Source organism: Thermobia domestica, chromosome 7 (assembly GCF_964235325.1).
Source record: "Thermobia domestica chromosome 7, izTheDome1.hap1.1, whole genome shotgun sequence".
Lineage (NCBI taxonomy): Eukaryota > Metazoa > Arthropoda > Insecta > Zygentoma > Lepismatidae > Thermobia > Thermobia domestica.
Window position 1 is genome coordinate 252180293 of NC_137460.1, and position 27401 is coordinate 252207693.

The 27401-nt window shown below is 34.6% G+C and overlaps 1 protein-coding gene and 1 long non-coding RNA gene across 10 annotated transcripts in view; one reads left to right on the plus strand and one right to left on the minus strand.

Annotated features, from left to right (window-relative positions):
- The window catches only part of LOC145690816 (uncharacterized), a 69134-nt gene that overhangs the window by 9223 nt on the left and 32510 nt on the right, over window positions 1-27401 (plus strand). Inside the window, exons 3-4 of one of the 7 annotated variants that reach the window (XR_014132280.1) lie at window positions 7207-7485; window positions 11110-12054. The exons of 5 other annotated variants lie outside the window; for them this stretch is intronic. This is a non-coding gene — a long non-coding RNA (uncharacterized LOC145690816). Of the gene's footprint in view, window positions 1-1458; window positions 1706-7206; window positions 7486-11109; window positions 12055-27401 lie in introns of those variants that run through there. One more of the 7 variants, XR_014132282.1, reaches the window with a different exon arrangement.
- LOC145690815 (carcinine transporter-like) overlaps window positions 14315-27401 on the minus strand; it is a 70774-nt gene continuing 57687 nt past the window's right edge. For 2 of the 3 annotated variants that reach the window (XM_081766118.1, XM_081766117.1), the window contains exons 7-10: window positions 25544-25765; window positions 23270-23481; window positions 20462-20649; window positions 14315-15793 (exon numbers count right to left, since the gene is read on the minus strand). In XM_081766118.1, coding sequence (XP_081622244.1) covers window positions 15518-15793; window positions 20462-20649; window positions 23270-23481; window positions 25544-25765 — 898 coding nt within the window. In that variant the 3' untranslated portion in view covers window positions 14315-15517. The remainder of the gene's footprint in view (window positions 15794-20461; window positions 20650-23269; window positions 23482-25543; window positions 25766-27401) is intronic. The other variant, XM_081766119.1, reaches the window with a different exon arrangement.

Below are 27401 nucleotides of genomic sequence, written 5' to 3' on the forward strand. Positions count from 1 at the left end.
CGATGGACGACCGATGGGCAACTAGCGATATCCCGCCAAAACTGGCCGCTCCGCAGCGACGATCCACGGTGGCCCCTCTTCCGTTTTGAAAATTATACCACCAGGGGCAGAGACGCGTCAAAACGCCAATGAACCACAAAATTCCTCCCCAAAATATGTTAAATCGCCTATATGTGTGATTTCTTTACATTGAGGTGAGTTTAAAAACAAAAAAAAAATACAAAAAAGTACCACGATGGGCGCTCAAACTAGCAACTAGTGATGGGTAAATTCCCGGGAAGATATTTTTGGGGAATATTCTCTGGGAAAATTCCCGGGAATATTCCCAAGAATGGGAATATTCCGGAATTTATGTACAAACACAAAGAAAATTGAATTCTCTTACTATATTATCTTCTCAACGGTAAATTCGTTTCTTTTACCGTATATTATTACTCTTTTATCCAGAGGATTCTTTAAAATGTATATTCTCAACGGTATTATGTCATTTTATTAATATTCTATTATATTTAAAGAGTATACATAAATGAATATTTACTTACAATATGTTCTATGCAAGTAAATGTGAGGAAAGAATGGTATAGTAAGTCTTTCACACCGCTAAACAGTTTACATTTGTATGTAAGTGGATTTTCTAAACTTCACTCTACTACTTATATTCTAAGCATATTCATTTTTTAAAATATTATAAACAAATTAGTTTGGGTAACTGTCAGAAGACAGATGTCTCACCATGTCTCAGAAGACAGATGTCTCACCATGTCTCAGAAGACACATTTGCGCCTACATATTTATGTTCACAATATTTGCAAGATAATGACCTACTTTTATAATTTAGCACGTAACATTGCCACACACGACCTTTCTTCCCACCCATTTCACGAAACTTCTTGCGCTAATTCACATGTAAGAGAGGTATGAGGACCTTTTCAGAAATTCAAGTCAGAGACAATTATATTACAATCATATACTGTTGTTATAATCGGTTACACTTCATGTTCACCTCACTGCTTTCAGTAGTAAAAAGAGAACAGGATAATTGACTGAAACACAAAATAACACACACACACTCCACACATCCTATGACCAACCTCACTTTTAATATCAAAATACCAATAAACTTCAAATGGGCATGTGGAGAGAAGCGCATACTTTCGGAGTTGAATATAGTTACGCATAACGCGAAAAAATACATAGCAGCACGGGTTCTTTAACACTTTCGAATATAAGCCCGAGTCAGGCTCGGGTTGTATGGTTATTCCAAAACACCGGAGCCCGAGTTTAACTTTTTTTACACATAATAGCCCTATGTAACTTATTATGTTTTGCGATCGGTTGTCGATCATGTAAGGTACTTACTAAGACTCAGTTCTTGAAGAAATACTATTCACCCGACATCTAGCGAAGAGTAATTCACATTTGCGAACTGTGTGTTACTAACTCTTTCTTACTGTGTAGGTACACATGTATTGAAAGCGAAAGAAAGTGCACCCTGAAGAAATTTATCGTTGATCTTGCTGAAGCTTTTGCAAAGGAAGGAGATGCTTTGTTTGAGCAAATTACAACTTCCGGCTCTAGGTTACACGGACGACATTCTCCAGAAACAAAGCACCTACTCTAAAGAAGGCACATCCAACAAAAAAAAAAAAAAAAAAATGCAGTGTCTGGTTAGAAGATCAAGATTACCGGTAAACCGGAAAGAAACCTGTTTCATGTTGCAATATATATATATATATATATATATATATATATATATATATATATATATATATATATATACAGTCATAAAAAAATTAATAGCAACTCTTTGGAATTTTACAACAATTGATTATATTCAACAAAATATCACGTAAATTGTTAAGTGAAATGAAAGTGAAGTTAAGTGAAGCGTACCCAATTTATTTTGGCTCAAGCTAATACTTGATTGGATGTTCACGCTTAATAATAACGTCTTTGCATCGTAGTGGTATAGAGTTACTAAGTTTTGTAGTGTCTCTATTGGAATGCATTTTTGCCAGACGTCGTTTATTGCTTGAATTTACTCAGCTCTCGACGTAGGATGTCTTGCACGAACCTTATCCTTCAAAACGCTCCATAAATTTTCAATTGGATTTAAGTCGGACGAATTACCAGGGCTATAAATTTGAAGGACAGCGTATAGTATTTTATAACTCTGACACGATGACAGGGGCAGAATCTTTTTTGAAAAATAAAGGAACAACCGTTGAATTTTCAATTGGATTTAAGTTGGGCGAATTACCAGGCCTAAAATGTTGGGTAACATGACGTAAGGACAGCGTATAGTATTTTATAACTCTGACACGATGACAGGGGGCAGAATCTTCTTGAAAAATAAAGGAACAGCCGTTGAATAAATCTCTACCTGTAGGTATCATTGTCGTTTCAATAATATGTTTATAAGTTTGTGCGTTAGCAACACCACCACAAATGTGAATTTTGCCGATTCCACTAAAACATCCCCAAATCATTACATGCGTAGAGTACCTGGAAGATTTTACAATACACGCAGATTTAAGTGTTTCACCAGTTATGCGATAATCTCTAGCGCGTGAATTATTGCTATAAATGGTTATATTCATCGCATCACTAAACAGTACTTAGTGCCACTCGTTACTTGTCCAATCTTGTAAGTTTTGGCCGACTCTACGCGCCTTTTACGTAGTTCTGCTGTAAGATATGGCTTCCTGAAACATCCATGTGAACGCAAACCCAGTGATTTTAACCTGTTTCTCACTGTTCGCAGACAAACGTCGACACCAGATGTTTCACTCCAACTTCTAGCATTGTTTGCTGATGATTCAAACTTGTCTGGAAGACACAACCGTCCCAGTGCACTGTTCCGTCTAGGCGAAAATTTCATTTTTCGACCACATTTGCCAATTTTTCCGCTTTTTATGCATCCTGCTTCCCGAATTTTGGCCAGTTGCCTACCCACTTTACTTTCATGCAGTCGCATAATCCGGGCAATTTCAGTATTAGTTTTGCCACAGTCACTTAATGTTTTAATTCTAGTGACTCTGTGGTGTAATGTCACACGTTTTACCCATGTCCAATTTCAATAATTTATATAAGTAAATCATTATTTATGGGTAAAACTATCACTTTCAAATTTGCCAGTAAAAGTAACACTAATAGAACAACACAATTACGTAACCAAGGGTACCTACACAACAAGTAAGGAAACAGAAACCATACTGCAGGCTTAGAACTTGTATTACCCTATTGAGCACGGACCTCACTGAAAGCAACTTGCTAATATTGCTAACTGAACATTTACATGACGGACTTGTGTTTCCTTTTCCACATATTTTGTTGAATATCATCAATTGTTGTAAAAATACGTAACTTCTGTGAGCAGATTTGGATTCTACGTAAAATTTCCTTTAGTTTTTTGTATATATCTTTATATGTTTGTGGATAGTAAGGTAAAAACTTCTTTGAAATCCTTAAAAAGGAGTTACTGTTAATCTTTCAGCAACTATATATATATATATATATATATATATATATATATATATATATATATATATATATATATATATATATATGTGTGTGTGTGTGTGTGTGTGCTTTCGAGCGGCCCAAGCTCCGAAACTATGCAGTTTTCCTCTAAGGTGTATATAGACGTTTTTATTATTATATTGTTCTGAGATATTTCAGTACAGTTTGTTGCTCAAGTTCATTAGTACCTGATATATGCGTGTATGTTGTGTTTTGTAAATATATATTTGTTTTTTATATTTATATCCTACTTTGAACCACCTTGAGGCATATTTTTAAAGGAGTTAGTGCGCTAGGTGATGAAATAACATATCTGAAAAGTATACGATACCTTTAAGCAACCTGTTCAGTATATATTTCAGATATGCTTTTGACATACATTCGATAGAAGTCATGTGAGTTGTTTTGCCGCGTTTTAAGTACGAATTAATTATTATATAAAGTATAGAAACTCTTAGGGCTGCTTCTATAGAAGATGAAATGATTAATGTGATACATTGTAAAATATATGTTTTTCAGTAATTCACAATTAGATAAGTATAAGATACAAAAGGTATATACCTCATCTGAAATATGCTAGTAAGTGGTTGAAAAATAAGTTAGTAGAAAAATGCCTTACAAATTATTTCTGAGGAAATGATACATGTATTCGCTTTGAGATCCCGTAAAGGATGTGCTATTTTACAGCCCCTTGAGAAACAAAAATTTTAATATTCTTATAAAAGTTTTATCTTAAAGTTATAGTTACGCGAGTGGTAGAGATGATTTCGATAGAGTTTATATAGTTAAATTATTTATGAGTTACAATTAATTTGATACATTATCAGAGATATTTAGTAGGAATTCTAAACTCAGTATCGTTGAGATTTACGCTAATTTATTTAAATGTATAGAAACAAGGAGTTTAATTGTACAAAAAAGTTTATATATATAGAAAAGGTCATATTTGTTGACAGTCAACTTAATTTTCCAATGATCGGTGTGATACAAACTTAAGAATAGACCTCTATAACGACAGTTACAATGCTAGCCTTTGCAAGAAATGAAACTGAGTGCCGCTAAGTGGATAATCCGATGAAGTCTCTACGAATGTTTCTACTGTACGACTGTGCTGAGTGTACTACGTGTGTATGATCTCGAATTTAGGACTGTATAGGAGTATTAATACGAGTTTCTTTTGTTTATTACGTTTTGCTAAGAGAGAATGCGGATGTTGGGACAATATAAAAACTATAAACTTTGAATAGTTTCCAACCGAAATCTGTGGTGAGGAAAAAGAATAGAGGGCTGATACAAAAAAAAAAAAAAAAAAAAAAAAGCACTGTCACGCGTATGGCTTGTGATTAATTATTGAGCGATAATGCCACATTACTTTAATGACAGATATTATGGTTTTTAAAATATTTGACAAGATTTTAATTTAGAATATTATGAAAAATAAATAAAGTATCTTGATACACTGCACACGTAATATTCATTAACCCATTTAATTGAAAATATGCTACCTGTTTTCATAGGGTAATACTCTCCTATTCATAATTTTATTACATTTTTTTCCAAAAGGGGGAATGACTTCAAGCACCATTTGTGATAAAGCATAGAATGAAACTTTATGTATCTCTTGTCCATCATAAAACATTATAAAGATGCGATAGAAAATGAGCTACGACATGGTAATTCATGTAAGTTGACACATAGAGCTTAGTTGGACTATGTAACGATATTCATAAATTTACTTCTAGTTTATACTGTTAAAAATAGCAACGTTTGTGAGGCATATTTGATGACAGATTGTAACTTTCCTCTTATGAATAAACCTCAATGTGTATGTAATAAGCAGTCTTACGATTTTTTCTGATCAAATGCTTCATCTCAATATCTGAATAGCTCAACTGTCCTTAAAATTTGCGACTAAAAGAAATCCTTCAATTCAAATTGAAGAGAAGCAGCCATATTCTAGAACATACACGAAAAGAAGTAATATCGAACACATTTACAAGTTACACACAACACATTTACAAATATAAGAACGCGAATGCTTACAAATCTACACTATGCACTTCCGCACTAACAGGTGAAGCAGGTGAACTACAATAATGCTACGATTGTGATACGTGGTTCATTAATAAACACCATTTAAAATGGCACTTTACTGAGAAATCTGGTTTGAAAAGACATTTATCAATACATGCAAATGAAATACCACATTTATGCCAAGATTGTGGTGAGTCGCTTTCAAAGAAGTCGGTATTGCTGAAACACTCCTTAACACGTACAAATTATAGACCTCATTGTTGTCAGATTTGCGGCAAATCTTTCGCATTTATTAACCCCTTCACATATGACTTCTTTCGATTTTTTTTTTTTTGCAATGCTGTAAACATCTATGCCTCTTCTGGCGCTTACTTAAACTAACAGATGTTCACAAAGCACAGGAAACCTGTAAGCTTCTGCCTTCTATTGACAGCAAACGGGATACAGCCGCTCAAACATCGGAACGCGTGACACGCGTCAAAATACGGAAGTGAAAAGTGAAAAGCAGCGCGTCAAAATATGGCAAGGGGTTAACTCATACTGGAGAGAAAAAACTTTTTGCCACAAGTGTGGAATACATTCACTTTGAAATTAACTTTAACGAAACATTTGTTAATTCATACGTGTGAAAGATCGTGTGCATGTGAGCAATTCGCTAAGGCTTTCGCACAAAGTGCAGCATTGAATAGACACTCTTTAGTGCATAGTAGGAATATATTTGCGTCAGTAGTGTGGTTGATTGTTTCTTACCACAACTCATTTAAAGAGACACACGTTAAGATGCCACTAAGAATTCTCGTACAGAATAAGATTCAGGTACAATTGTCGGCAAGAATGAGGTGATGATGATTCATGAGTGATAAGAACATAATCGTAGAGTACAATGAAGAAGAAATGATTCATAAGTGATAAGAGTATATTCGTCTTCATATACCGAGTATCACACTTCCAACTTGAGCGAATACTTACGTTCTGCACTTCGTGAATAAAGAAAATGGAACTTGGTTATCATAAAAATGACTACATTTCCCTTGATAACAACGTAAGTTTTGGAAACACTTCAATACGTATTTCTTATTAAAAATATGTATTCCGAATTTCTCAACTTGCACTTAAACATTTCCACATCTTGGAAATTTTATGGTTGAAAGTGACATTTGAGCATCATAATACAAAACGCCAGGATATGCGGAATGCCCAATCCGTAGCACACAATGAAACTCAAATTTACCCCATTAATATTTCAGGAATTGATTTTTTGTCATGCTCCCGTTATATAAATGTATTTTGTCAAAACTTAGGGTTTGTATATACAGGAGTATGGTCTAGGTAATGGTGAGTCCCTTTTACTCTTTTATATTATATATACACAAAACTGACCATAAATAATATTTTGGAGTGAGTACTTTAGTCTGTAGCTTGTGAAATGGGAAGTATGGTAGAGTTCGTAATCGCATAGAATATCTGACTAGACTAATTCAAACTACTGCTTGTAATAAAGAAAAAGAAATTTGTTACTTAAAATTACTCTCGGAAATAATTTATCTCCGTTGTATATACAACTTAATATCAACTTCTTTCAAATTGTTCCTAATGTTTATTTGTCATTCTCTTTGAATACATAATTTATTCGATCATTCCTTTCGGCAGCTAGTCTGTGTCACACAAATCGTAGGAGGTCTCACAGGAGTCGTATTAGCAAATTCATCGAGATTAACCAGTGAGATCTCGCATGGAATCGGATCTGGATCTCTCACGCTAAGCTTATAGCTGCGAGTTAGCACCTTCAATACATAACTATAAGATGTATTTCAATACAAATCTTGATGTCATATGTGAAACACATGAGCTGCTGCTTCCAATTGAACGAGGATCATGCGCTAAAGGTGGCACGCTAAACACGTAGCCACGAATGAACACTTTTTTTACGTAAGTATTCAATGTATTTCTATACAGCTTTACAAAATCACATGTTTGTTTTCATTTTCTTTTTAGAAGTTTAGACTCATATTGAACATAAATGTTACTTGTGCCAACTGTCACATCAGCAGTGATAAAACTGCCATGATAAAGAACGCTTGTCCTTAGATATCAGTTACGCTTAGTTATAAAACTCAGAATCTCAGCGACTCTTTCAAATATGTTACGAGAGTAGAAAATTATTTTTCAATTAAAGCAACACGTTAGATTGTATATCTCTGCTTTCAATTGTAAGAAAATTTTTCTTTGGCATTAAAATGTAGTTTTTACGTTCAGTTCAAACTTTCTGGAATTCTTAAATACACTCATGCTCATTAAAGCTTTCGCGTATACTGTAGTTTATGAGTTTTCGCATTTATTACATTTTTTCCCACTGAAGTTGTGTGATGAGTAAGTGCAGATCATAGAAAGCACTCAGTTTATGAAAATGATCTCAGGAAATATTTTAAAAAGTTATATAATTATAAGCAAACAAACAAAATTAAACTCAATTGAGTAAATTACAGTAATGGTACTTTTGAGGGATTCTTGTAGTAGAAAAGGAACGTTCAGAATTTCAATTAGAGGAAATAGAGTAAAAGAAGGAAGGGAGTAAAATGTCGAATTTTTTTGTTTAACTTTGTCCGGGGAAGACAATTTTCTAACGTAGACGGGCAACCGGGGTCTCTCAAGCGTAGTGCATATTTTAAGTGCAGAGCATGCAAAGTTCAATGCCTATTTTCATATACCTACGTACTGTCGACTATCTAGAATATGTTTTTCTTGTACTTCAATATATATTTATTTTAAATTTTATAAAGTGCAGTGTACAATTATGTATGTAGAAATACAGTTATATATGTACACAATAGTTTTTCTTGTTTTCAACTCTTTGTATTTTTGTCTTTTTTTTTTTTTTGTTTTTCATATCAACTTCCATGTGTCCTTGTATCCAGATGTAGGAATTTCTTAGTCTGTTTTACATTTTTCAAGTTATGGTAGTCTTGCTGAGTTAGTTGCACACGGGGTTGCTGCAAACGTTACATACATCGTTTTGTTTGCGGCTTTTCTGTCCACGGAGAAAGATGGAATCTCTTCCTCTTGTTAGTATCCACCTTCGTTGATGATGATGGTTATATTTCAGGCGAGGTTTGCTGTATAGTTGAAAGAATCGTATCTTGCAGACTCTTAGATCTTCTTTGGATATGATCTAGCACAAGACTTTCTACGACATCAACCAGGAAAATCTTCTTATATTGTGAGCACCAATATGCCACTCGGGGTTAGTATTTATCCACACAACATAAGCAGTCACGCCACAGACATCTAAACTATTCATAAAAAATACAAAAGGCCATTGATAAGTTCACCTTTTTTAGTATATATGAATATAAAAGTTGGTCCAAGGTATCTACACCTGCTATGGTTTTGTTATATTATAGAATTATCTATCTTTTATTATCATTTTCCTCCACGATAGTGTTTCTCATGGTGCATTGTACATAGAAGAACTACAGCTTTATTTGCCTTCGGACTGCCTGATTGTAATCCCTTTCAACAATGGTAGTTGTACCCTCGTTGTTAGCCAGTGCCGTGCCGTGGAAAATCAGCTCCCGGGGCGAGAGTATACAACAGCACCCCTGTACATATGAGTGATGTCGCCATACCAGCCGCGAAACACCACCATGGTTGACGCGAAGGGTAAGAAAATTTTCAAAAACGTACCCTGCTTTTCCTTGATTTTGAGCACTTTTATTATTATTATTTCTTCAATTTTATGTATGTGTACATGCATTTTCCTAACATGAGTAACATTTTATATGAGAATTTTGCGCACACTCCTTCCCCTCACGGCACGGCAGTGTTTTTAGCACTGCAAATAGAAAACAAATATTGTTTCATTTTTTCTACTTGCTTAGTGAAAACATTTCTACGATGTAATTAAGTGAAATAATAATAACACATGTTGTTAGGTTACAATAGCCACATGTTCAACATATAATTATATGACCATTTGATCTCATATTTCACAGGAATTGCATTAAAATTATAGGGGGCCTCTTAGGCCCCGTTTGCTGGTTACGTCAGGAAAAGGTTTTCAGTTCTTTTTTTTTAATCCATTAGCTTTACCAACTCTATGTTCATGATTTTAACTTCGAATAAGGATAAAAGAATTAAGAATTTTATGGCATCGAAATATGTAGTTATTCAGAAATTTGAAAAAAATAAGCTACTGAGCCGAGGAGGCCCCGGTTGCCCGGATAAGGGTAAAATGTAGTTTGTAGAATGTTTGTCAAACGTTTGTTAGCTTCTGCGAGAACATTTCATACACAAATATAGAAACAAACAGAAAGTGTTTTGAGACCTGAAGCGATGCGCTACGGCTAGAAAATCCGACTTTATGGCACAAAGCAAGAATCTTATCCAACGAAGTTCCTGTGGTTGAATGAGTGAAAGATTAGAACTCGCAAAGCATGTTAACACCGCATCTTATTCTATTTTTTTCTTTCCTTTTTTGTGCATTTCTTAGAATAGTATGATTTTTTAAATTAATAAGAACTGAAACAATATAATGTTAAATAATATCCTAAGAGCTAGAGAGGGAAGAGAGTTATTTATGGTAGGAGAAGGTAGAATTTTTGGGTCACACTGAAACACCCTTGCTTTGTAATTCGAGGATTGGCTGAGAGGAATGAGTTGAGTGCTTGACATCGCTGGCTTTACGTTGTCTTTAAGAATGGTTGTTTTCTCCTGACTAACAAAAAACATATATTTGCCAAGAGTCTTACTATAGTACCCCAGGGCCTCGGTACAAGCACAGGGAACACTTCTGCTTACCCGACTCAATTTATTCGATAAACATCGATTCTCACAAGTCTTAGAATTTCTGCTAAGAACATGCAATCAGTTTTGTTTTACTTTGTAATGTTTGTCTCTCCCAGTTTTACGCACAACTTAACACATTCCATTTATCTGCTAATCAGCCAAGTCCAGAAGTAGTCGAGAGTGTAGAAAGGTCCCATTTAGGCACGCTAGTGAGCCACTGACGTCAAAAATCGTCCAGTTAAAGTGGGTAACATAGAAGAGTAGGTGCAGTTAAAGAAAACTTTTCTTTATTTTCGATTTTATAACAGTATTACAGCAAGTTACATAAATGGAAATAAAAACATTAGCCAACATTAGTTATTATAGTCGGTCACAGTTCATTTGCAGAAAGATTTGTTGAATACATAAATGTTTGCAAATAAAGAAATAATGAGAACAAATTGTATCCTTATTATGAACTTGTAGGTTTTAATTAATAACGAATCATTAATTGATGATTAAACACAGTTCACAAACAGTGCACATACATACCTTATAAAAACAAGAACAAATACGTTTCTCGATACAGCTCCCTGATTAGTGATTGACAGTAATCTATAATTAATGGATACCTAATCAGACTAACATGTGAGTCAAATATTGACAGCTATATAAAATAAGAAAAAAACTTTTCTCAAAGATTTTTGTTTTACTTACATACCTGCTTAGAAGCAGAATACTGTGGCTAATAGCTTTTGTGTCTTTGCTTTTCTCCCTATCTCGTTGTAGCTTCAATATTAGATAACTAGACAAGGAGAAAGAAGAAGTCACAAACGAAAGCACGACCTACTACCAAAGAATGACATAGAAGGGGTTGTTTTGAAATCAGAAGATCGGAAATTACTTTAGTAAAGCATTTTGAATTTACAGTGTGTGAGTTTTTTGTGCTTTGAAAAAGTATACTAAGAAGGATTGCGATCATAACCGCAAGTACGTCTAGCCGTGGAGAGAAGAGTGATATTTTAAAAGATTATAAATTTTAGAGGTTTCGGTGCGTGAAACATGATCACTTCGAAAGGATACGGAAATTATGCACTAGAACTATATTATTCTAAAACAGTAGAGTGAAATACTGATATCAAAAGACTACAACGAAATATTATAAGCATTTTTTGTCAGCGTAAGATATACTACCATTATATATATATTTTAAATTCGTGGTTTATGGATTAAAATTTTGTTGATACGTATTCTTTATAAATATATTTTTCAAGATTATGTCTATTCGCAATATTTCTAAGGAAATCGAAACCGAAAATCTCTTGTGTTCTTTATAGCCGAGTGGCTAATTTTTAATATCGCGGCTCCGATTCTCTGTGGGAGATTATGGTTCTTGATCCAGCGTTAAGGTATCGATTTCACTTCAACGAGAAAACGAGTGCCAAAAGAAACCAATCATAGTAGTCAGTCAAACTAAAATTTAGGTAGGTTTATATTTTAACAGACAATATAATGCTTCATAAATAAAAACATTTATTTAAGTTTTATTATTATTTACATACAGAATAACAAAAAGCATTAAATGCGCATATGGAATAAACATATATTGTATTTCATTTCAATATATTTTACTTTCTAGCATCGATAATTTTTAAATGCACTATTGTAATACCATTTAAAACAATACATACATTTCTGCATTAGAACAATAAACTTTATATTAGAATACATTTTCACTTGGTATGAAAACATGACTTTTCTGTTGCTGTTTATTACGTTCTTTCTTACTCTTAGTTTTTCGTATGGTGAACGTTACATTTTATAAAAAAAAGGTGCGCCATTTTCCTTTGCAGTTTTCCTACTAGCATCTCTTTTGATTTTCTCTGCTCCCAGGAAAGTTGTTTTTTCCATCATATCTAATGTAATCTGGTTGATGAGGAAGTTGAGCTTTGGATTTGATTCTTAATACAACTGGTGTAGAGAGTGTTTCTGGACATTTTGCCGTGATCAAGGCCAAAACAATTGAGCTTCGAAAGTCCAACAAACTAATTGATTGCGAATTCACCCTTTTGTGTAAGAGCCAAGAGTTGACGATAACCATATTATGTATTCACACGAATATTGGCCAATATGAAAAAGGATGTAAATACGCGGGTATCATGCTTTACAATAAACTTCCGAAAGAAATAAAAACTCAGGACTCTGTTGCTAAATTTAAAAAAGAACTCCAGAAATATTTATTACAACATTGCTTTTACTCGGTAGAGGAATACATGAACTGCTAAGTAAATAGAAACGTTACAGGATGTACAGTAAATCAATGTCATTACTTGCTTTTAGCATTACATAATTGTTGGAGGGTTTCTAAGTACACTGCAAGTAATAATTGCTAAGTTTATTTTTAACAATGATGTCATGTAAAATGTATAGTGTAATAAGATGTAAGAAGTAAGGCTTAATTACTAACCTAGTGTATGTAATTTTCACTATTATTGTTTCTTTTACTTTTGTATTCATATATAAATGACGTGTCCGCTTCATATGCATTGTATTACAGTGCTAAATGTATGAAAAAAGGACGAAATAAATACAATACAATATCATTTTTTGCTATGGGTAGAAACTTCATACTTTGATACTAATCAATCATCCAAATATATTCCTCTCATGTTCTTCTAATTTGCAACGAGTGAAGTTGCGGAATAATAATTTTTTCACGGAAATATCTCCAGGTTAGTCGAGTAAGATTTGTCTGATCGTAGTTTGTTACTAAGATGATACAATTGTTATCACTCAATATTATCATTAGAAGCTCTTTGTTAAATCAAGCCTGAAGTCGTAAGTTCCCCTTAATTTATTTGAGCTTCTTGTTCGTTGCGAATGGACACTTCAGCCTATTTTGAGGAGCAGTCTCCGCTGCTTTGAACTGAAATAAACTAAGTTCACACATTAGTATGAAACTAGTAACATAATTATTGAAAAATAGCTTGTAAGAGATTGGGTCACTTATAATGATGATAAAGTTTTCAACAACATCTGTTCAGAGTGGTATTCTTTCCTTGTTAAAATCAGGTGCACGTTCAGAATACAAAACAGAAGAAGCAACAATTTGCTCCGCACTTAGCCCAAAACTTTTAACCAAATGGAATAGGATTTCTATTCATGAACTGTTTGAATCTATGATAGCCGAAATATTTTACGATTATTTTGTCCAGTGAAAGATGCTTTTCAAATGCGTCAAGTTTTTGTAAACCACAATTCAGCATATCGATCAATGGTGGAACTTTAAATGGTTTGCAAAAGTGGCATTGTTATTGTAGTTTAAATGTAGAAACGATTTCAACTTTTGAAACCGATTTCTTGGGATAGACTGCGATACAACACCTAGGTCTTTACTGTGACTCCAATACCTAGTTTCTGTTATGACAACCTATTGTAAACTGAAAGGATAAGAATGCGGAGGAACATTACCAGTTCTTCCAATGAAAATACGACTTAGTATATTTTCTCATAGTAGCATAGAGAACATTTTCCTTCACAATATATCACATTAAACATTATGAACTCTTCAAAAATTTTCAGCAGACAATGGTTCTGTAGTTTGTCTTTCAGATTCCTAGATGCAACTTCAGTAGCATCACTGTCAGTGTTGAGCTCCTCCGTGGCTAAGCGGTTAGCGTACGCGCCTTTGGCGTGGGAGATCCGGGTTCTATTCCCGGCGGGAGCTCATGTGGTTCGGATTCCACGTTAATCAGTAGGTCCACGTCTCATATAGCCTCGCTGCTGAACGGGACGTTAAACTCAAAATCAACTCAACTCAACAGTCAATGTTCACACATTTCGAGTAATACGTTGTTTCTTTTATCTAGGCGTCTCATAATCAAAAGCACATTTGCTATTTGTGGGGAGATTGTCGTTTTGGTTATCAGACCACACATGTTCAACAACCATGCACTCCAACTCGAGTTCTCCTGAACGTCCACGTCTCCAGTGCTATCGTCAATTTCTTCGTCTTCGTCTGTAGTATCAGGTGTGTCATTGTGCGGAAGAATACTAACAACACTTGTTATGGTTTCTGCTGAATCAATTCGAGCTAACTCACCGCAATTTTTCCACCCTTAGGTACCGTTGGTAACGATACGTCAAAATGTTTGCAGCCGTAGGTATTGGGTGAAACATAGTTTTTACTTTTTACTTTATTCCTCACAAGCACAATTATCAAGGACAGGGGTCAAGATAATTGTTACGCGACTTTAGTGCATGTCCAACAAAAGCAGCTTCATTAAACTTTGTACTCAAATTCTACACTACAAATGAGCAGCAACTTATAGGTGACGTAGTTGAGTTGATTTTCAGTTTAGCGTCCCGTTCAGCAGCGAGGCTATATGATACGTGGACCTACTGATTAACGTGAAATCCGAACCACATGAGCTCCCGCCGGAAATGTATAGGTGACGTACTTCTATATTTACCTGATAAGTAACTTAAAGTAGTAAAAAGTTCCCGTAATAATGATCAATAGATACAGTACCATCTGTTGTCCTAAATGTAGAAATTAACTGAGAACATGCAATGTAATAGAAGAGAACGTACCTCAGAATTTAAGGAAAAAATGTCACTCAGGAACCCACTGTCCTTATTTGAGGACACCGAATTAATTTAGGTAAAGCCGGAAGAAATGAAATCTTGAAATTTTACGTCCCATGATTATGTTGGTTAGACTGAACGAGACAGTGATGGTGAGGAATGAATGAAATAGTGGAATGAAGAAAGTGGGAGGAAACGGGAAGACCCTGAGAAAACTCACGCACAAGCTCACGGCGCGAGCTGGAATCGAACCAAAGACCCCAGGCACAAGAGGTGAATGCTCTACCACTGAGCCATCGCGGCTCCAAGTGATGGCGATAACCAATGAAAAATAAAATATCTAAGTTTCTTCATGACAATTACATTCCCTCTTGCATGTGTTCCATTACAGCTCGGTTACATGGGAAGGATCACCAGTCCAAAATTATACATCAGAAACTACGTTAAAAGAATAAAAATGTTTTCACATTGAAAGGTAGCTTCAATTTCGGAGAGCATATATTCTATTTATCTCTTTGGTTTCCCTTTGAACATTTTAAGTATACTGTATATAAGACTTGAAAACGCAGTACATTTTATGAAATCGTAGTTTAAGTATACCTGTACGTCCTCATTTGAATACAGTGGGATCACACGAATTACGAACTGCAAAATCTTCCATTGGTATATGAATTTGCTTGTTGGCTTTCGTTGCTTTTGCATTATTAGACGATGCTTTCTTGGGATAACTCCAGAACTTATGGTCTTTCCCATATTCCTCTGCCTCAGCCAATGTAGTTGGCAGATTCTGGTTCAGTGTTTCTGGTAACAACAAAACTCCGAACGATGCAAGCAAGTTAATGAAACTCAGCACAGCGTATGGATAACGAATATCATACGTACTCCCCTGCAAAAGACAAATTATAAGTTAAGAAAACAATGGTAAAACCAGGAAGAATCTAAGAATAAATTGCTAACATGTTTAAAACACCAACATTGTAAATCTTTCATCATTTTCTGTCATCTGAAGGTTTATGAAATCTTAACATCGGAAATGTCAGCATATTATTTCATACTCAAGTGTTTTTCAAAAATTTTTTTGGAATATTATTTTAAAGTATATTTACACGGGAGTCGGAAATGATTGTTGAAATAACTATCGATAAGCAACAGTTACAGCAGTTCGTATTGCTACTTTGATTATTTAGTTTAATTTATAAGCTGTTTTGTAACATCTCATTATGAGAGACGTATCTCTGTGGAGGGATTCTTCGAAAGCTGCAAACCCCCTTAAGTTTAATCTGTCACCCAGGTAAGACCATTCTGTTTACATGGTGCTTATATTTCAGTCCATGAAATTATACATATAATAAATAAAAATAATTAAAGAACGTGTTTTTAAATTTTTCTAATATCCAAAGTAAACCCAATATAACAAGCACTTATACAAATTACAAGATAAGCAAGTCTTCAGTATTGTCTATAATTATGCTACGTCATTCTTTTCGCTGTTTTGCATATATTGTTTACTCTTTCCATCTATTGAATTTCATTTTTAGTTTTATCTTGCTCTTAATGTTGCATTGTATATCATACTGATGAGTAGAGTATTCTTTCTTTACTTATAAGTATAAATATAATTATTAATAATCACCAGAAACTTAATGATCTGTATTAATATGAGCTAGTATCATGATTACATAACATTGCATAATGATTTGTTTGATCTCTTAACTAACTCTATGGCTTATGGAACCCTAAGGTTCAACACTGTATTTACAAATTCTTTCCATTGACTTGTGTCCTTAGTCAACTATATAAGGTTTATAGGTTTTATTCATATTTCTGTGAGATCCATCTTAATATTGTCTTTCTATCTGCGCCAAGACCTTTCTAATTATCTTTCTCGGATTAAGTTTGCAGTTAATATTCTGTGAGCATTCCTCCTTTATTTTATTCTGGATACATAATCTCACCAGCGCCTGCTAGACTTACTGGCTTTTAAGAATGTTAAGTAAATGATATAAATTATGCAATTCTGGTTATGAAGTTTTTCGCCATTCCTATCTTTCTTGTGTGCAAATATTCATCTCAAGATTTTATTTTCAAATACTTTCAGTCTGCTTTCATCTCTCATAGAAACAGATCAGCTTTGCAATCATATACTACAACTGCAATTTTAGCTTCAAATCGTCGTGTAATTTTAACTTCAAATTATTAGACAGAAGCCGTGGAGTGAATTGGGTTTCAGGTTAGCGTCTCGTTCAGCAGCGAGGTTATATGAGACGTGAACTTAGAACTTAACGTGGAATCCCAATTACACGAGCTCCCTCCTATAATCGAATCCGGGTCTCCGACGCCAAAGGAGCGTACGCTGTCTACATAGCCGTACAGAATCTCAATTCGCGAAGTGTTTGAACTGAATAATAACTTGAATTCCTTACTTAAGTCGATATTGAATTTCTTTGTGGATAGGTTTCGGTCCGTTAATGCTGATCATAGGTATTTAATAGTGTCTACTTTATCGAACGTATTACTTGATATTTTAACGTATCCATAATTTACAGCACTACGATTATAAAGTATTTCCATATATTGAGTTTTCTCTATTTACTTCTTAACATATGTCCTTGCAGGCGTTTAATAAAATCTCTCCATTTCTCTGTATTGTCATCACATCATCTTCTATAACATTGACATCAACAGGATACGACATAATCTTCTGAACGTCATTCAGCTCTAGGCCTCGGTAGCTTTCTTTAATTTTCCTTATAGCGTATTCCAGAACAAAACCGAAGAATAATAGCGTCAATGCATCTCCTTGTTTTAGGCCATTCTTGACGTGATAGGTTGAAGACGAATATTTCGTTCTTCAGACTTTACTTTGGCTTTCATTTAAACACATTAGGCCTTATTACCCCATCTTACTCTACTATATGTATCTCCAAAATTATACCGTACCTTCATTAAAAAAGTAACAATTTTGTTTTTTCACTTTCACCAGTTCGGCTGCACACTTGTCCAATTAAAAATATACCTCTTTGCTGGATACATTCTTGTTCTTTAATTATCCTTCTTTATATTCCCTTTTTGCTTTGTTCTCTTTCTTCTTCTTTTTCCTTTCTTTTCTTTAATTAAATCCTCTCCCATGTTTATTTATCGCAAACTCTTCTTTCCAATTCATCACCTTCTTTCCTGCCGTCATGATTTCCCTCTCTCCTTTCCATTTTCTCACCAAAGTTCCGTTTTCTGGTTATATGACCTTTGCTTCTTCCCACTCTAACATGTGGTTTGTCTCTTTCTGATGCTTATATATTGCGTTGTTGTTCCTTTTCAATCTTACGTTATCCTTGTGCTTCTTTATCCCATGAAGAATATTGCCTATATTTTTTCCATAGCATAATGCATTAATATTCAAAGCAATATTTGTTTCTATGTCTTTCTACGTGGCTTAGTTTTTCTTTTTCTGAAATTTTAATGTTATTCGTAATTTCAAATCAAGTGCTCTCTATACTACTGCATTCCAAACCTTTTGAGACCGAAAATGTATTCGACCTTTCAGTCTAATATTCTCTTTCGCCTGACTCTTCACTAATTTGTTTTGTTTAAACCTTTTCGTTTTCAGACGCTGATTTTCTTATTCAACGTTAACATCTATTATAATCCCTACTGCCACGTTAAGGTTAGTATCGCAGCAAGTTTGTCTAAATGGAAAAGTATCAATTGGGCTAGTCTATTTTCTTCAGTGGATATTGCAAATTTCGCATGTGTAATGCCATTGTTATTTTCCTTATGTAGAGTTTCGTTCCCCAAACTTGGCTTGATAATATCTCCTCGACCTATAGTGCTTTCGCATTGAAATATCCTAATTAATATATCACATGGTTTATTGGGATTATGATCTTTATTTTCTAGAACTACGGCAATAATATCGCACCAGTAACTTTCAAGAGGAATAAAACAAAGTACATCATTAGGAAATTCAACAAGTTTATTTGCTGATAGTATCCATTTGTAACGAAAACCCTACTCGTAGTTGATGATTTTCTCCTTCCCCTATATTCCCCGTAAAAGGACATAAAACATTTGCTGTCAGTAACGTTTCTTTTCCTTCCCATCTAATTTCTTGAACTCCTATCAGATTCATCCTATATTTTGGACTTACTTATAACGGATTTTAATACGTCTGCCCTATAAAAGCTTCTTATATTCTATGTTCCAAATGGGGCCGCGGTTGCTCAGTGGTAGAGCGTTCACCTCTGGTGTATGGGATCCCGGGTTCAAACCCTGCTCCCACCAAGTGAACTTTGTGTTGGACAAACACCGTGTGCGTGGGTTTCCTCGGGGTTCTCCCACTTTCTTCATTCCAGCATTTCATTCATTTCTCATTATCACCGTCTCCTTTGTCATAACCGTGGGACGTAAAACCAAAAAAAATCATTTCATTTCATTTTCTATGTTCCAAATTTCAGGTATATTTTACTTGGCTGAGGTCGTATCAACTAATAGTTCTGCTTTGAGTCTTCTATCACCTTGGCTTTGAGTTCTTTGAGGCTTCTGAAAAAGTGCCTTTCTTTTACGGGGTGAGGTTCTTAACCTCACGCAAAAACCCCCAAACTCCTTGTCATCTGTTCGCAACTGTTTATTCAATATATTTGCAGCAAATCTCCATGCCTAGAGGCCTTCTCCTTGATCTGCAGTCAGTGTACATGTCATTCCGTGCTGACAGGAATCGAAATACATGGTTTAACGATATTAATGTATGTCAGTTTAACGTGAAATGTTTATACACCGAGGCTAAGTAAGATGAAACAGGAGAATCGCCAGAAAATCCACGTACGCGGTGATTGTCAACCACAAAAATCACTTGGAACAGCTGGGATCGAATCAGGGATCCCACACGCCAGAAGTTACCGATCTACTACTGATGCATCGTGTCTCTCTCTATATATTTTTTCATTCAAATATATTTGTAAATATTGTCCAAAAGTCCCTTCTAAACCGAATTGTCAGCACCTATAATCAGTTGCCAGAAACTGTAGACGTTTTTTCAAGTGAGTATACTTTCAGCTCATCTACAAATAAGCTATTTTTGTAATGGCGCTGTTGTGTTGTACCATCTTGGCCTCAAATTGTTATTAAATTATTAAGTTATCAAATTGTTAAAATGTTTCAGTGTAAAATGGCCTAGTGCTTAAAATGGTATCTGAAAGCTGTTATAAATAAATAAATAAATAAATAAAATAAACATATTCGATTGAGGATTGTTAACATTAACATGGCAGGTTAGAAATGTTCAACCTGGCCTGTGTTTGGTATCTGTGAATTAGCTAATCTAGCTCCAGCCATACATATATGTTTTAGAGGCTTCAATTGTTTGGAGCTCCTTGCAGATACTTTCATTAAAAATTAAAATATAATTTTAAGTTGTTCATTAATTATCTCCAACGCTGCTTCATATGGATTACCTCCCATGCTGTTAGAACACTTCTTTTAATCATTTGAAGCGACTACCTGCTAATAAGAAATATATCTTACCAAATAAAAAATTCATAGTAATAGAAATATATCTTACCAAGTATACTAAATATGGCCCTACACTTTCAATGATAGTTGATGTTACGGCTCCCAAGGCCATGCCTGTTTGCCGCAGACACGTTGGATATAATTCCATTCCGTGCAAATAGATTCCATAGAACGTAAGAGCGTTGCAGAATTTGGTAAAAACGGAAAGAGCCAGCAAACTAATTTCCACAATAGAAGCTGAAAAGTTTAGAAGTATGAGGAACATAGTCATTTTGAATATTGCTTTTATTTTTATGTATTATTTGATATTCTAATTTTTAAAGTAGAATACAATCCTTTATTGTTATTATCGCTCTGAGTTTTCTGTGAACGTTTCTGAACAAGTACCTTTCTTTTGGGAGATTACGTTGTTAGCTTCAGACCAAATCTTATAAATGGGGAAACATCCCTTGTTGTACCATAGCTTATTCGCAGCTAACACATACATGAAGACCTTCTGCTCAATCTGCAACCAGAGGAAGAATCATTCCATGGTCGCGACAATCTTATACTGTAACACTACTTTGGCATTAGTGTTGTACGTTGTCTTGTTTCTTAGGTTGAAGTTACGAGGCGCAGGCGGCTTTGGAAACATTGGTAAAGTTGAGAATGCACAGGAGTATCCTTAGTCCTCTGTGCTTTGGAACAGAGATAGAATCGTTCGCGTAGCAGTAAGGTGAAATAGGTGTCATAATACAAAATCCCGACACACGTAAAGTGAGACCTATTATATGGTTTCTGAACGCCGACGGACAGACTGCAGATGACAACTATAGTGAATTGTGTGTTATTTACGGACGGTAGTAATGAGTGGAAGAAAGCTTAGGCAATGGTACAGAAAGTTTCGGGATGGGCATTTGAGTATTCATGACGATAATTGTAGCGGAGGGCCTAGTGTTCAGACAGACGATCTGGTAGAACGGATTTACGAGAAAGTGTGATCCAATCATTAGTTCACAATAATTGAACTTGCCAAAGAGTTTCCAGAAATGTCTGCGAAAACAGTGCATCGAATTATGATTGACAAGCAGGGATACTATAAATTGTTTGCGAGGTGGTTGCCAAAAATATTGACAGACGCTTACGAAGAATAAAGAATGACTACTGTATGTGACCTTTTGGCCGCTGGGGAGAGAATGGGGACGACCTCTTTTCTCACACAGTGACGAGGAATCAAACCTAGATAGTGTACGCCACTGAGGGAGCTGAAGCAGTAGTCAATGCAACGGAAGTACTTTGGTTTTCCTAAAGCGAAGAAAATCAAAGAAACACTATCAGCTCAGAGAATCATGGCAACCATGTTTTGGGACCAGAAGGGTATTATTCTTATGGACCAGGACTAACAATTACAGCAGATGTGTATTACCAAGCACTGAATAATCTGCCATCGATAATCGGCGGAAAGGAATGCTACGCTCTGAAATTATTTTGATTCGTGACAACACCCACCCCCAGACAGATGCTTGTATTCTTGAGACAATTCAAAAGTGTCGATGGAAATTGTCGAGCCGTGCCAATCGTAGCCCGACCTTGCCCCCAGCGATTTCAACTACAGTGAAGTTCTCAAGATATCAGTTCTAGACAAGCTGCCCTCTCAGGCAGAAGATTTTTACACATAGAGTATACGGAAGCTTGTTCCACGCTACCAAAAATTTCTGGACGATCATGATGACTACGTCAAAAAATACCCAAGGCATGTATTTGTATATGAGTCAGAATGATTTTTTTTTTTACCATTTTCTTTTTTTTACATGCTCCTCATAGATATAAACATTTAGTTCCCTATTTAAGTCAAACATATAATATTATGATGATTCAATTAAAGTAAAGAAGAAACTAACAAATTGTATATGCATAAAGAAAAAGACTATTAAATATTATTTATCCCCCAATTCTTCAGCTCACTATAACTTTTTTCTAGTTTGCTCATTAACTAACATAAGTTTACACAAATATTAGTGCTGCAATCTGTAGTTATGGCACTTGTCACAATAACAAACATCTGAGGACTTTCGTGTTCAGCATCATCATCATCATCGTTGTCCATTTTCAAATATTTTTATAATATACTTAAAATACACAAAATGATTAAATTTAAGGACTTAAAAATATTCTTATTTTAATTTGCCTAAGGATCATTCGCATTTGACAGAAATATTAAGATGTTTGATTAATGATTTTGAAAATTTAATATGTCCTTTGAACGCTGAGGCCAATGGAATTTTTAGTGTAATGTCTCATAATTATGCATCAAGGCTAAGCGAGGTGGTGATGATAATGAATAAAATGGTGCAATGAAGAAAGTGGGACAACTCCGACAAAACCCACGTATATGGTGTTTGTCCATTAGAGAGCTCAATTTTCACAAGCTGAGATCGAACCAAGAACCCAATTCACCACAGGTGAGCGCTCTACCATTGCGCTTCCGCGGCCCCGAAAGCATTATGATATACTCACGAGTGAATTTTGTTTAGTGTCTGTTTCACCAGCGAGGCTATATAAGGCGTAGACATACAGTTTAACGTAGCATCCGAACCACATGATCTCTCATAAAAATCGAACCCGGGTCTCCCGCGCTGAAGACATGCATGCTTACCATAGAGCCGCGAGGAAGCTGAAGAAATTGGACCACGTAATCCTCAAATAATTAAGTAGTTTAAAAAGTCAATTTCTTGCTCAAGTTTTGCTCAAGTGAGTACTTATAATCAGACGTATCAATAATGTGAAACCTAGAGGGCAAGGAAAACATCTATATGCATGAATAAATGACGTAAAAAATGTAAAAATTAAAACATAATTCTTCAATATAATTACTCACCTGGAACAGTAGGTAAAACGAACACGTATACAACAGGAACAATGAAGAAAAAGAACGAAATGGGCCATCGGCGTCCATAGTTATCTGTTAGCCACATTCCAATAATATAGGCAGGCATTTCAACCATACAGATAAGGAAAAAGTTTAAAAATGGATTCCCTGATATGTTGAAATTGAACATTACAGTCCAATATGTTATGCCGTTAACAGCCCTGAAGGATAAAATAAACAAGCAAATAAATAAAAGAATGGAAATGCTCTTAAACAAACTAAAACAGAAGGGTATGCAATTGAATTAGGTGCTTCGCTAAACAGCTTTTCAAAATAAAGGCTTTTTGAAAGAAAAGTCTAATTTCCAATCCATTGTAAAATATCTTTGTTCCTATTCAATCGAAATCCATCATATCATGATCAAAGAATTAGATACTAATGTAATTGGGATAAGTATAGCCTTGTGTGTAACACTTGCATTGTTACTGCTATAAAGCACGTGAAAATTTGAATGTTTGTGACATCGTAGCGTCCTTAATTTACACCACTGATCAACAAGTTTCATACAAAATATTATAAGTTTCCGTTAAAATGTAGATTTGGAAGATTTGTTCATTGGTGAGAAAATGTGATATCGCAAATTTATTGCAAATTTTTGAATAAAAATTCATTTTATTAATTATGTGCAAATTCTCATTGCTTATCATTAATTAATTTGAAACACACCTGTTGCAGTAATTTTACAACAGTGTTGCCAGGAGTTTTGCCATTTCAGTCAAAAAACATCCATTTTACGGATTTTCATTAAATAGCCTTTTTATATGACAACACTACATCAACCTTGTCACATTTTCCAACCAATGGATACATGTTGATGCATACTGTACATATACACAGGAATTTACCCGCAGGAAATCAGTTTTGTGGAACTGAATATTGATCTTCTTCATTTTGTACAGTTTTTTTTTTTATTTTACACTTACGGTAATTTCTTTCGTAAATACACAAAAACGTTACAAGTTCCAGCATTGGTCATGATCTCGAAAATATCTACATAGAACATGCTTACATTTGTTTCAAGTCTCAAGTCTTTATCATTCTTAGATCAAACGATATACGCAATGAAACTTTGGATTGGGCGACTCTATGGACACTGTACACACATACACACATATACACACATATCTATCTATCTATCTATCTATCTATCTATCTATCTATCTATCTATCTATATATATATATATATATATATATATATATAGATAGATATATATATATATATATATATATATATATATATAGAGAGAGAGAGAGAGATGCCTCCCTTTAAATGGGAATTTTCAAAAACGCTTGGTCACAAGTACGATTATTTTTAATGAAGAATTTATAGAAAGTTGACAGGATCGTAAGATACTCAGTGTCTTGCATAAATTTTTAACCTCGCTTCCTCCTTATGCCATGTGTTTTAATCAAAGTAGCATAATAAAAAAAAAGTGTGCCAATTCATCCAAATCGATGTAGCAATCATTAAACTGTACTTTTTTTTGTCCTGATCGTCATGCATCAGTGCCTTTCTTGTGTTTCCTTTTTTTTTCTTACACGGATTCATTTAGTTGTAGTGCAACACCTTGAAATTTGTATTTTAACCAGCCCAGAATGTTGTCCATTTCTTGTCCATTTTCGTCCAACCAAGTAACAAAATTGTACCATTCAAATTAAGAAAACAGAGCCATTTCAAAATTTGTTTACTTCGATCACCTGTAGTGCGATATCTTCAAATTTGAATTTTAATTAACTCAGAATTTTGTCCAATTTTTGTACATATTTATACCAACAAGAAAAAAATCCGTACTATTCAAATAAACTAGGAACGGTCATTTTAAAATTTGGCCATTACGATCACCTGTACTAAGACATTTTGAAATTAGAATTTTAGCTAACTTGGTGAAGAAAAATTTACAGAAGTTGGGGAAAATTCTAAGCTATAATCCGAATTTAAAGGTGTCACACTACTGGTGATCGAAGTGGGCAAAATTTTGAAATGACCCTGCTATGTTAATTTGAATAGTGCAAAACTTTTTCTAGGGTGGACAAAACTGGACAAAATTCTGAGCTAGTTAAAATTCAAATTTGAAGATGTTACACTAAAAGTAAATGGAATTATCTTACACTTCATCTTTTTTTAACTGTAAATTATCAGATTAAATTTTATTTTTAAAAGGAACAATATAAATTGTATTAAAATTGTTGTAGAGGGACTCCAAATTTACCTGAAAACTTACCACACCATAGTGATAATAAATGTTCGAAAAGCAACGTTTTTGCTTTTGAAAAGGCTGACAAATCCGTAAGTTTTCTCGCTGTGCTCAGCTAGTTTCTCCAATATTTCTTTATGGTTAGAAGGTAGTGTCTTCTTATTCGTTTTAGCTATTTGTTGCAGAACTTTTGCTGCCTCCTCAACTTTTCCTTTGGATGCCAACCAGTGTGGAGACTCTGGGATAAGTCTAACGTACATACAAAAATAAAATGCATTTTTAGAACATTAAACGGACTTTTATGTTGAATCATTAAATATTAATCATTCAACATATCTTATAAAACACAAAAATGAACGTAGTAGTGCTTCAATTGCCTTATCTAACTATCTTCTAAGCTTCTATATAAATTAAAATGAATCTTGACCAAGTTTTCAACATAGATGAAGGTCAGGACTGGGTTTTTTAAAATCATTTTACTGTGACGGTACAACTTAAGGAAGAAGGAAGATATATATGCAACAGATATAAATGATCGAAAATGACCGATATTATTGCCCAAGCCATAGCTTTCGGGGTCGCTGAGATGAACAGTGACACTTCCGATGGCGTTTAAATCCAAATTCAACCCCACAACTGGGGAAGGGGATATATATATATATATAAATGATCGAAAATAACCGGTATTAGAGAGGGCTTCAGTAATAAAAACCGATTGAGTAACGGAACATACGAGCATTACTGTTTTTATTTTAACCCAGCGAAACAGGTAATTGTTACTGCTTTATATCGCCTGAGACTAACTAACTAACTCTATGGCCTATGGAACCCGGAGGTTCAATGCCGCGTTCACAAAAGCTCTCCACTGACTCCTTAGTCAACTGCATCTAGTTTTTACTTTGTATTCCTATCTCTGCGAGATCCATCTTAATATTGTCCTCCCATCTGCGCCTAGGTCTTCCCAATGGTCGTTTTCCGATTGGTCTTCCAGTCAAGACTTTGAAAGCGTTTCTACCTTCTTCCATTCTAGCTACATGACCCGCCCACCTAAGCCTCCTAGACTTGATGACCCTAACAATGTTGCCTGAGACACTTTTGAAAAAATAGTCCGAAAAGAAAGTCTCACGAATGGTCCGAATAGTCTCACGAGTAAACTAGCCCTTTTGATTTTTTTCATTAGTAGTTATTTATACAAGAGTATAGAGTTATTAATGAAGTAGAGACTAAATCACCTGAGCCGGTCTTGAGAAAATTGTCCGAAAAAAAACTCATCTCCAAGAACAAACTATGCTTCTTATATTATTTCAGGACAAATGAGGATTATGCTTCTTCTTACCAACTGTCAATACAATTAAAGATGTTCAATTTACAAAACCTTGTCAGATCTCGAACATACGACATTTACCATCTTAAAACCAGATTTTCTTTGTGTCCGCCGACGGATACAAATGCGAGTCAGTAACCAAAGAATGAAATGTGACACTTCTCACCTAGGATATTAGATACAGTATCAAAAACATACTTCTGAAGTTTAGATGTGATAAAGGGATAATTATTTGAATTGGAAATGATCAATCACTTAAAATTAGGAAAATTCATTGCTGATTTCTTTTAAAAATCATCCATCACTTTGAAGTGTTGCTAAGACAAACAACTCATATCAGTAATGTCATGGAAAGAGGAATGTTAATTGTTGTATTGAATATATCATATATATTACCAAACATTATAGTAAAGTAAATATTTCATACTTTTATAGGAAGTGAAATGGCATGTTGCTTTTAGGAAGTGTCGTTCGCATTAGATTAGATGCGAATAGCGATTTCGTATCGAGACAATGATCGTTTACATGTAGCACTAAGTTCTTTAAATCCTTTACAAAAAG